At 39.3% G+C, this 12,544-nt stretch overlaps 2 protein-coding genes across 2 annotated transcripts; one reads left to right on the plus strand and one right to left on the minus strand.

Annotated features, from left to right (window-relative positions):
* Positions 1-719: 719 nt before the first annotated feature.
* Positions 720-1,815, minus strand: LOC140908246 (trace amine-associated receptor 7a-like). Its single transcript, XM_073335197.1, has one exon. The coding sequence runs from the start codon at positions 1,813-1,815 to the stop codon at positions 787-789; it is 1,029 nt and encodes a 342-aa protein (XP_073191298.1). The 3' UTR covers positions 720-786.
* Positions 1,816-11,258: 9,443 nt separating this feature from the next.
* Positions 11,259-12,287, plus strand: LOC140908248 (trace amine-associated receptor 9-like). Its single transcript, XM_073335198.1, has one exon. It carries the CDS (start codon positions 11,259-11,261, stop codon positions 12,285-12,287), a length of 1,029 nt encoding a protein of 342 aa, XP_073191299.1.
* Positions 12,288-12,544: the final 257 nt, after the last annotated feature.

Genomic DNA, 12,544 nt, shown 5'->3' on the forward strand with positions numbered 1-12,544 from the left:
ATTCTTGCTCCCATTAAAAGTCAAGGGAGTTTTGCCACCAATTTAAAAAGTAGCAGGATTGGATCCTTGATATCTTTGGTTGGGGTTTTCAAAGGAGACTAATGGAGTTAAACTTCCATCTCCCTCTGAAATTCAATGTTCTTATTCATGAAATGAGGATAATAATATCTATTACATATGCGTGTTGGGGGACTTAATTCATTAGTAAAGAATTTGAACACCCATAGGCTGACAGTAATATATAAGTATAAAATGTTAGTATTTATACTATTTATTTGGTAAAAAAAAGATGTCATATAGGTTTTAAAGGGATGGGAAATCATTTCTGTTTTTCAGTATTGTTAGTACTTCCTAACGAACAGAGATGAATTTCACTGAAAAACTAATTTTTGATCTTTCTTTTTTTGCCTTTGTTTAATTCTGGAGGGCCATTTGATGAAGTGAGCTGTAGCTCACGAAAGCCTATGCTCAAATAAATTTGTTAGTCTCTGAGGTGCCACAAGTCCTCCTTTTCTTTTATCTTCTCAGTTTCACAATTCCAACCAATGGACATTGCTCTATTATTGTTTCATACCATAATCTAGTATTAAATTAACAGTATCTGTAAATAAATTGTCTTGATATCATGTGATAAATCAGTTTTTCACAATGAGAAAAGTTATACAAAGTATAAAATCAAGATGACAATATTTTATTCAGAAAAAGAAATACACAGCCAGATTTTATGAAGAGGGGAATGCCTGTGAAATGTGAAGTGAGTAGCTGTATGCAGAATCGGACAGGTTTTCAGTCTGGAAATAAATTCATTCTGGAACAATCAAGCCGGAGCATTTTACAGCTCACAATCACTTTCATTGCTTTTCGAAACCAAGGATAAAAGACAGAGTAAATCAAAGGATTAATGGCAGAGTTGGAATAAGTGAACCAAACCACAATGTCAAAGAGAAGGGGTGGTGTTATGAAGTTAAAAAAAGCATCAGTTATTACAGTTATAGAATAAGGTAACCAAAATACCACAAAAGCAATCACAGCAATACCAATGGTTTTAGCAGCTTTCCTCTCTCTTCTGCTAACTCTGTCACTGTAAGTTTCAGATGACTGGGTGTTGTTGCTCATCATCTCTATCATTCTAGCTTGTCGTTTAGCCACAGCAAAGATCTTGCTGTAAAGTACTATTGTTGTAAAAAAGGGTATTAGATAAAGGAGAGAGGTTACAACCACCCATGTTTTGTTAAAGAGAATCTGACAGCTCCCTACACAGGAGAGGGCATTTATTAACTCTTGTATCCCTTTGTCATTAGCCCCAGTGAAGACAACCGAAAAACTGAATACTAATGAAAATATCCAGGCAACAGCTATGAATATGCCTGAAACTGTCACTGTGAACTTGAGAGGGTAAATTAAAGGATCAGTAACAGCAACGTAGCGATCAACAGAGATGAAACATAAGTGAAATATTGATGAATAACAAAAAGTTACTTCTAAAGAACTATGGAATCTACAGAATGTTTCCCCAAAATACCAGCATGTTTCCACAGATCTTATACTGCTGAAGGGCAGCACCGTCAGACCCAAACAAAAATCAGCACATGCCAAGGAGGCGAGCAAAATATTTGTAGGAGAGTGAAGCTGTTTGAAATAAGCAATTGTAATCATTACCATTAGGTTACCACCTAGTGTAAGAATTGTCAGAAAACTAAGCACAACATACAAAGTTATGCTGATTCCAGAAGACCATGATGTTTTATAGCAGGATCCATTAATATTCTCAAAGCAATATTGTGTTTCTTCATTTTGAAGAAGCGCTGAAGTCATGTTGTGCTTTTGTTGTTAACTCCTCTGAAATTTTTAGTGTTTGCGTTTGTATACCAATGGTGATGCTGTGGCACTGGTTGGTCAAGCTCTTCACTTTTTAAATCTTTCTGAAAAAGAGAATTAAAGTCAACATGAGTGAGAGTACAGTAATTCCAAAGTGTTGCATTATGTCCATCAGTAGACTAAAAATGTGTACGTAACTAGGAAGTAAATAATAGAACATATCAAAATATCTGTTGTAACTACAGCTTTCAATGGCATTTTGAAATATGTAACAAGTAGCAAAAATATTTTATAATTGAAAATATTCTCCTCTGCTATGAAATAGAATTTATTTTTACCTATTCATATTTATTCATTTAAATTTCCTCGATGCCTGATCTTTCTGTTTAAGTCAATTGCAAAACTCCCATTGACTTCATTGTAGTTGGATCGATTCTTAATTGCTTACCTTTTGAGAAGCTTTTCTTCAAATATAGCCATAGATTCAAATGTGAATAGAAGGCAGGAAGAGATGCTTGTGTTCAGTAGTGCTTTATCCTCTTAATTGTCTTAGCAAAGTTAATGACACAGTACATGCACTCTGTCCTCTCAAAACTAAGGGGTGTGGTGAGGGGAAAAACAGAAAACACAAGGGAAATTTATTTATCATCCCAGAAAGTGAAATCCCTCTGGTAAAGGGTGTAAACACTGACAGATGTGTAGAATCTGAAAAAACATCATTAAGCAATCTATTTTGATTTATCACAAGACAGTCCTTCAACTAAGTATATACTGTCATGCATATGTTTGACCTAAGTCTCATGATAAAATCTTTCCTTTATTTTTTCAATGCAAATTTAACTGTCTCCCACAGCAACCAGGTGTTATCTCAGTATTATTACTAAATTGCTTTTTCAGGAATATTGATGGAGCAAACTGAGGTCATAGGTAATGGTATGTGTGTTAACGAAAATCAATCCCACCTTTATTAATCTTGCTGTGGGGTATTTCTCTCTCTCTCTCTCTCTCTCTCTCTCTCTCATTTTGGCCATTTTTCTACTACTCTCGAGGCCAAACTCATTCCACTGCTAAGATTGGAGCAAGGACTGAAGCAGCTTGTATCATCCCGATGTGTCTGTTGTGCTCCAGTGCAGCTCCCAGTGCAGACTAGGACAGCCCTAAATTGCACTCTAGCTTGTATGGCTTCTATGGTCCTCTGACTGTTGAATAATCAGGGTGCCGAACTACCCTGACTACACTGGCCAAAGTGCCAATATACCCCCTCACTCCTCTGGCATACCCCCGACCTGCCCCAGATGTTCCCCTGCCCCATGGTTTTCTGCATGTGAAAAGTTGATGGAGCAAGCTCTGAACGTGGCAGGGTTCGTCTGCCCTGGAGGTCACTTGCTGGGGAACTGTGTGTCTGTCATGCTGGTGAGGGCAAAGTAGCTGTGGGTCACATATGATTTAGGTCCTTTCTTCCTCAATGAGTTTGAGTAGGTGTAGAAGTATGGTCGAGATGGCGCTTCCATTCCAAAGCTATATTTTCCATGGCTTATAGGTTCCTCAGAAATGCAGGTCGATCCTTTAGTGGTGTTCAGGCCCTTAGGCCTGGTCTATATTATGAATTTATGTTGGTATAACTACATCGCTCAGGGGTATGAAAAACCACACCTCTGAGCGCCACAGTTACTGCGATCTCTCCCCCAGTGTGGACAGCAGTAGGTCAATGGGAGAATTCTTTCATTAACCTAGCTATTGCCTCTCCAGGAGGTGGATTATCTACGCTGATGGCATAGGTAGCATCTTCTCTGATGTGCTACAGGGCGCCACGTGGCAGTTTATATGTAGACAAGCCCTTATAAACCTTATTCAAGTGGCATAAGTTAAAGCAGCTGAGGGAGCAGGATTGGCACAGGCTCAGAAAGCCACAATCATCTCCCTGAGAACATGTAATGATTTGGGGAATTGTCTGTACTGTCACCAAGGCAACTGTAACCCGTATCCCACCTCTGTGGTTCCTCAAGGGCATCCAATCTAGGCTCCCAGTGCCTCAGCCACCACCTCGCCTGGGAAGAGACCTGCTCTCTTCCTCCTGATCAGGGTGTTTCCAGGCTTCACGTTTCCCTGCTTACACTATGATATCCCCAGCAAGCCAGGCTGCCTAAATAGGCCAGCATCTGGGCTTTGCTCTCTCTCTGAAGGCTCTGAACAGCTGTAAATGCCAGCTGTTACAAGTTACCACACACGAATTTATAAACAAGCACTTTATTCTTAAGGTGGAAGTATTACCAAGAAAACATATTAAAAACAGTGAAAGTTTACCAGAGATAATGCATGCTAAAAAGCTTCCTAGAGGACACTCCAACTCCATCCTTGGGATCAGTCCTTCAAAACCCACAACTAGGGTTTTCCATGTGCCTACTAGTTCATAACGGTCTCAGATTCAGAATCAGAACAACCATGAATAATTCAGTCTTTCCTTTATATAGTTTTGGTCTTTGATCTTGACCTTATGTGATCAGCAGTCAATGGCTTACTCCTCAGGGCATAGCTTCAAAAGGCTGGGTTGTTGAATAACCAGAGGTGGGGAATTTGCATACACCTCTCCTGTATATCCCAGGAAGTTCACTTCACACATATTGTCCCCAAAGTCCATTTTTGTCATGCACATTGTCCAACATAGTCTTTTGATCATCACATCTCCCAACTAGAGAGGTTACATATGACCCTGGCCCAAAATTATACATAAACTGTTAATTTAATACAATGGATCCCAAAGATACTTAAACTTAATTCAGTAAGGTTTGTCAATGATTTTGCAGGAAATTGTATCTCTAACATGTAAAATTTATGAATTCTGTGTGAGATGATGAGATCTCTGAATGTATCCTTACTACGCTGCAAACTGCATTTTGAAGGTGAGAATTGGTTTGTCAGGGGAGAGATTGCCTGATAACAAAGTTACTTGGTAGGACCCTAAGGTCATCTGTTAAGACTGACCAGGGAGTCACACGTCTGAGGGACTGGAAGGTTATAAAAGGGCAGAAGCTGCTCTGTTTGGGATTTGTTGGCCATTTTCACAAGCTCAGGATGAGGGAAACTACTTCAAGAGCCTGTGAAAGGGTTGTGTGTGTGGGGATGAACTCTGAATACTGGTCCCCTAAGGACTTCCAAAGGAAGGGTGAGCTAGAATGAGGGGCAGTATTTAGGATGTTTGTTGTGTTCTATATGATCTGTAATCTGTATTTTCTGTGCTTAAATAAAGAGAAATAATGTATTCGAATTCTGTGAAAGGTGTTTTTGTGTTATATGCTATACCTACCATGTGGCCCTTTAAGGAGGTAACCCATAAGGCCAACACTTTTGAGTGGAGTTCTGAGAGAGGGTTTGTTTTAAGCTACAGAGGAACCTGAGGACTCAGCACAAAGCCCGGGTGCTTGGCAGCTGGGCCATGTGGTCACAGTTCTCAGGGGGGATGCTAAACAGACAGCTGCCATGGCTTCCCAAGAGTCTGCACCCCAAGAGCGTGCCTAGAGACCCCAAGACAGGGGCAGTGACTAGACCCTGTTCAGACTCTGAGGGGCTTAAAATACCTGGAGGCCAGTGGCTGGGTCACCTCACAGCTGGCTGAGCCACCAGCAGGTGAAGCCCAATCAGATCTGTGCCTGGGCCCTCTTCTGTTCCTGTGCCCATGCTCCTCATTGTTATTATTCATATGCATATGTATTTATAAGTTTGGGGCCTATGCTTCAGTGTTCCAGGTAGGGATAGGTTTGTTTGAAATGACTGAGACAAAACTCACTATTTCGGAAAGTCATTCCAAACTGTTACAAGTCCAAGCGAAAGGCTTATGTGCTGAGAATAAACATTGTTAAAGAAAAAAATGGTCTTGAGTTAGGATCTGTACCTACTCGTGTCACCACTTCATAAGTTTCCTTTACATTAGTAAACTATATAAGAATGGCCATACTGGGTCAGACCCACGGTCCATCTAGCCCAGTATCCTGTCTTCTGACAGTAGCTAATGCCAGATGCTTCAGAGGGAATGAGCGGAACAGGGCACTTATTGAGTGATCCATCCTCTGTTCTCTAGTCCCAGCTTCTGGCAGTCAAATGCTCAAGGACACCCAGAGTATTGGGTTGCATCCCTGACCATCTTGGCTAATAGCCATTGATGGACCTATCCTCCATGAACTTATTTAGTTCTTTTTTTAACATAGTTATACTTTTGGCCTTTACAACATTCTCTGAGAAGAAGTTCCACAGGTTGACTATGTGTTGTGTGAAGAAGTACTTCCTTTTGTTTGTTTTAAACCAGCTGCCTATTAATTTTTAAGGTAACCCCTGGTTCTTGTGAAGGAATAAATAACATGCTCCTATTCACTTTTTCCACACTAGTTATGATTTTAAGGACTTCTCTCATATCTCCCCTTAGTTGTCTCCTTTCTAAACTGGATGGTCCCACTCTTTTCAATCATTCCTCATATGGAAGCTGTTCCATATACCTAATCATTTTTGTTGCCCTTCTCTGTACATTTTCCAATTCTAATATATCTTTTTTGAGATAGGGTGACTAGAACTGCACACATTATTCAAGATGCAGTGTACCATGGATTAATATAGTGCCATTATGATATTTTCTATTATTATCTATCCCTTTCCTAGCATTCTGTTAGATTTTTTGACTGCTGCTGCACATTGAGCAGATGTTCTCAGATAACTATCCAGGATGACTCCAAGATCTCTTTCTTGGCTGGTAACAGCTAATATAGACCCATCATTTTATATGTACTGTTGGGATTGTTTTCCAATGTGCATTACTTTGCATTTATCAACACTGAATTTAATCTGCCATTTTCTTGCTCAGTTACCCAGTGCTGTGAGATTCCTTTGTATGTCTTCACAGTAAGCTTTGGACTTAACTATCTTGAGTAATTTTGTATTATCTGCAAACTTTGCCACCTCATTGGTTAACTTTTTTTCCAGATAATTTATGTATATGGTGAACACCACTGATTCCAGTACAGATCTTTGGGGGACCCCATTACTTACCTCTGTCCATTGTGAAAACTGAACATTTATTCTTACCTTTTGTTTCCTGTCTTTTAACCATTTACTGATACAAGAGAGGACCTTCCCTTTTATCCCATGAATGCTTATTTTGCTTAAGAGCCTTTAGTGTGGGACCTTGTCAAAGGCTTTCTGAACATCCAAGTACACTATATTCAATGGATCAACTCGTCCACATGTTTGCTGATCCCCCTCAAAGAATTCTAATACATTGGTGAGGCATGATTTTCCTTTACAAAAGCCATGTTGACTCTTCCCCAGAAAATTGTGGTCGTCTATGTGTCTGATAATTCTGTTCTTTATTATAGTTTCAACCAATTTGCCTGGTACTGAAGTTAGGCTTACAGGCCTTTAATTGCCAGGATTGCCTCTGGAGCCTTTTTAAAAAATTGGTGTCACGTTAGCTATCCTCCAGTTATCTGGTACAGACCCTGATTTAAATGATAGGTTACATGCTACAGTTAGTAGCTTTGCAATTTCATATTTGTGTTCCTTCAGAATTCTTGGGTGAATACCGTCTGGTTCTGGCAACTTATTACGGTTTAATTTATCAATTTGTTCCAAAACCTCCTCTATTGACACCTCAATCTGGGAGAATTCCTCAAATTTGTCACCTAAAAAGAATGGCTCCGGTGTGGGAATCTCCCTCACATCCTCCACAGTGAAAACTGATGCAAAGAATTCATGTAGCTTCTCCGCAATGGCCTTGTCTTCCCAGAGTGCACCTTTAGCACCTTTATCGTCCAGTGGCCCCACTGATTGTTTGGAATGCTTCCTGCTTCTGATGTACTTAAGAAAAATTGTGGTTAGTTTTGTGTCTTTTGCTAGTTGCTCTTCAAATTCTTTTTGGCCTGATTAATTATAATTTTATACCTGACTTGCTAGAGTTTACACTCCTTTCTCTTTTCCTCAGTACAACAGTACTGAAATACATATTGTTTGCCCACTCTGACAAAAACCATGAGCGAATTGTTACAAAACAGATAAAAAGTGGGACTAGTAATTGGAATGCCAAAAACTTATCAGAGGCAGTTAAGCAAGCATTGTCACTCACATAGGAACTAGTATATTTTAGTCACATTTCATACATAATCTTAGTTTGTGAAGTCTGTTAATTTGGACAGGAAATGTGATCTCATATATGTATTTCTGACAACAGGGAGAAACAAAAACAATGAAAGTATTTTCTTCTGAGCAGGTGAAATAACCCTCTGTCCAGAAGGCTAGCATATAAGGCCCATGTACTATTTAAAGGCCACTTTATACCCTATTTTGAGAACAGAAGCGGTTCATAGGCCTTTTGCTGTCCTATACACATTTTGCTCAGATTGGGAGAAAGGCTTAAAGTATAGTGTTTGGCACAAATGGTGCCTATATGGTAAATAACTTTTATTGATAATGTGCACAAAACCCTACTTATCTATCTTTGACTACTCCAGCTTTTATTCTATTTGGCATGCCTGTGGTCTGAGTTTGCAGAGAACTTAGCATTTTATAGCACTTTATTTGTTCAGACCAGAGCTCTCATTGAAGACAACCACTGTTGTGTTTTATTAGCACTACTGCAAATCAGATTTGAGTCTCTCAAGTTGGGCACCCAGAAAAGAGAGACCACACAGTTAAAGTTGTGAAAAGTTCGGTGTTCTCGGTGTTAAAGTTGTGAAAAGTTCTATGACTCAGAGTTCCAATGTTATATTGGGCACTTACACTAAACTTTTGAACATGGTAGAGGCAGGAATAGAATTTTCTTCTCTAGTCAGGTACCTTCCTTTCCACTTCTCCTCTTTGCTGTCTAGGCACCAGCATGGGGACCATTGAGAATATACGAAAGAAAGTTTCCCTGCTCTCAGTTCCTATGTCTTGTACCACAGCTGCCTCTAGCTGCTGTGAGGAACAATTTCTGGGGAACTGCTTCTGAGCCCTTGCAGTACTAAGCTGGAGCATGCTCGATCATTCTTTGGGAATGTCACAAATAAAGTCTGGTCAGCAAATAGCCCGGTGCAGATGGAATCTTCAGAAGTTAACTGCCAAACTAACAAGTCTCTACTGAATATGCGTGAACTGGGATTTTCAAAGGCTTGTAATATGGCCAAATATGGGTGGATTTTCATGGAGATGGCAAAAGGCAATCCCCCAACCCACTGTCAGATTTTAAGTTCCTGCTCAAATCATGAAGGTGCTAGAATTTCTCAATTAAACAGTTGAATTTTTTTTTTAACATGGACAAAACATATTTTCCCCTAATTTACTTCTGAAAAACAGCAGAACCATTTTTGCTGAAATTTTCCAATCAAATCAATCAATCGATCAATTTAAGCCGGAAGCATGGAAAATTTCAGTCCCAACTGTTATTTTAGCAAAATTATAAGCAACTATAAAGGGGTCTTATAATGGGAAGCATCAGGCAATGTTAACTACAGATGTCACTACCTGCACCACCTATAATAAAGTAAATTACACTTAGAATATACCCAGATTTTGCATCCTGATCTCATCCAAACTGACTGCTATTACCAGCAGGAGAGTGAGTTTGTGCGTGTATGGGGGTGGGGGGGATGTGAGAAAACTTGGATTTGTGCAGGAAATGGCCCAACTTGATTATCATGCACAGTGTGTAAAGAGTTGTCACTTTGGATGGGCTATCACCAGCAGGAGAGTGAATTTGTGTGGGGGGGTGGAGGGTGAGAAAACCTGGATTTGTGCTGGAAATGGCCCAACCTGATGATCACTTTAGATAAGCTATTACCAGCAGGACAGTGGGGTGGGAGGAGGTATTGTTTCATATTCTCTGTGTATATATAAAGTCTGCTGCAGTTTCCACGGTATGCATCCGATGAAGTGAGCTGTAGCTCACGAAAGCTCATGCTCAAATAAATTGGTTAGTCTCTAAGGTGCCACAAGTACTCCTTTTCTTTTTGCGAATACAGACTAACACGGCTGTTACTCTGAAACCAGTATTTTGAATATAGTGCCTTCCAGAACAAGCTCTCTTCCAGAACAAGTCTTTCATGTTTGTGTGGCTGGAGCAAGAGAAACTTGATTATTGGAAAGCTAAAGAAACTCCTTGCTCTGGTAACAGTGAAAATAAAGTTGTAAAGATTCAGATAGATCAGATGCCACCTAATCACTCACATATCTGGAGAGACAGAAGTAACAGGGTTTGGTTGAGAAGTTCCAAAAATTACTGGTAATGACACATATGAGAATCTAAGGGCCTGATTCTCCACATTGTCACACCAATTTTATGCAATGGCATTACACGGCTGACTGGCATAAAACTGGTGTAAGGGAGTGGAGGATATAGCCCTAAATGTTGTTACTAAAAAAGGCCATGAGAGTTTACTGGGCTTGTAGATAGTAGGAATGTTAAACTCAGTGGGGCTACTTACATAAGAAAAGCTTCATATGTATGTAAGTGTTTGCAGGATGAGGGCTGAAGACTGGCATGAGACGGAGGGCTTGTCTATACTTAAAACACTACAGAGGCATAGCTCTTAGGTGTAAACACTACCTACATCGATGGAAGGGGTGCTCGCATCAGGGTAGGACAGGTGGTAGATAGGCCAGTGGAAGAATTCTTCTGTCACCCTAGTGCTAAGGCTAGTGCTAACCATAGGGATTTAGGTCCGATTAACTATGCTGCTCAGGGGTGTGGATTTTTTTAAACTTCTGAGCAACCTACTTATGCTGACCTAATTTTCCAGTGTAGACCAGTCCTGCGTTAAATATGGGTGGAAATGAAATTTCCTGTTTTCTGCCAGATATTCTAGAGATACTGGAAAGTGTGACAGTAAATCTTTGTTTTGCCGCACAAACAATTTAACAACATTTTTTACACCTCATTTTCAATTTAGGGTTCCCATCCTCCATCACAGTGGCTTCATTATTTGGAAAGATCAGTGAGTTTGATGCAGATTTATTGTTTTTGCTTTGGGAGAAGAGTGAACAGGCTTTGTCATTAACTCTGACACAAGAGCTCAGGGGAGAAAACACTAATATAAATTGCAAGCCTTTTCTAGTGTTCTCTTCATACCTCAGTTCAAATCAATTTATGAAAGGGAGTTTCTCAGAATATGAGGCATTGGCAGGCAGAAATCAAGTAAGAATGACTCCTACTATTAAATCCAAACACAATAACCACAATCATTTCTTTTTTCTTATTTTAAGTTACTAGGGAAAATCTGCTGCTACTGAGATCTTACATTTTTACAATTTTTTTAACTTTCTGAATTCATCTTAATTTCTGTGTTCAAAATAAGTTTGTGGAGTTATTCTATTAACATCCCTATTCATTTTTTTCAGGAGAAGTTGGAAACAGGAGCATATTCTCCCTTTTCTGGATCATAAACGTCAGTTCAGTAATTCAAAAATAAGACTTGGAGGAAATAATGAACTCAACTTTTTTTGATAATGAAGATTTGCAATACTGCTTTGAAAACATGAATGAATCTTGCTATAAAACGCCATTGTCTTCTGGACTCCGAGTAACCTTGTATATTGCGCTTGGTTTGCTGACAATTCTCACTGTGGGTAGAAATCTACTGGTAATTATTTCAATTGCTTATATCAAGCAACTTCACTCTCCTACACATTTTTTGATTGCCTCCTTGGCATGTGTTGACTTTGGTATGGGTCTGACTGTGCTGCCCTTTAGCACTGTAAGATCTGTTGAAACATGCTGGTATTTTGGGGAAATATTCTGTAGATTTCACTATTGTTTAGATGTATCTTTGTGCCAAGCATCAATATTTCACTTGTGTTTCATCTCTGTTGATCGATATGTTGCTGTCAACAACCCTTTAATTTATCCCATCAAGTTCACAGTGCCTGTTTCAGGCGCATTCATAGCTGTTGCCTGGACATTTTCATTAGTATACAGTGTTTATACTGTCTTCACTGGGTCTAACGACAAAGAGATGCAAGAATTAGTAAATGGCCTCTCCTGTGCAGGGAGTTGTCAGATTATCTTAAATAAAACGTGTATTGTTGTATCCTCTCTCCTTTATTTCATACCTTTCTCTGTAATGATAGTGCTTTACAGCAGGATCTTTGCTGTGGCTAAACGACAAGCTAGAATGATAGAGATTATGAACAACAAAACCCAGTCGTCTGATAATTTCAATGACAGAGTTGGCAGAAGAGAGAGGAAAGCTGCAAAAACCCTGGGTATAGCTGTGATCGCTTTTTTGGTATTCTGGTCACCTTATTTTGTAACTGTAATAATTGATGCTTTCCTCAACTTCATAACTCCATCCCTTATCTTTGACATTGTGGCTTGGTTTGCTTATTCCAACTCTGCCATTAATCCTTTGATTTACTCTGTCTTTTATCCTTGGTTTCGAAAAGCAATGAAAGTGATTGTGAGCTGTAAAATCCTCCACCTTGATTGCTCAACAATGAGTTTGATTTCTGAATGAAAATGTATCTTGTCCTGCTAAGTTCTGATTCCAGGTCACGGTCTTCCTCTGTCTGTTTTGTTGTTTTTCCTTTAAAATAATCTCCCAGGCTTTTATAGCTATATACTTTGAATCCTAATGAAAATCATGTTGAGTTATTTTTAGTAAAGTCCATTTATTTTTAAAAAAATGTTCTGATTTAAAGTGTAAGTGCATATCTTTTTTTTAATGAGACTGAATAAAAACGAAAATGTTTGCTTAATTGACTCTTCTCTGTA

The sequence above is a fragment of the Lepidochelys kempii genome, chromosome 3 (assembly GCF_965140265.1).
Source record: "Lepidochelys kempii isolate rLepKem1 chromosome 3, rLepKem1.hap2, whole genome shotgun sequence".
Lineage (NCBI taxonomy): Eukaryota > Metazoa > Chordata > Testudines > Cheloniidae > Lepidochelys > Lepidochelys kempii.

Excerpts from the sequence above, each read along its gene's own strand:
- LOC140908246 (XM_073335197.1), bottom strand. The coding sequence starts at position 1,815 with ATGACTTCAGCGCTTCTTCAAAATGAAGAAACACAATATTGCTTTGAG.
- LOC140908248 (XM_073335198.1), top strand. The coding sequence starts at position 11,259 with ATGAACTCAACTTTTTTTGATAATGAAGATTTGCAATACTGCTTTGAA.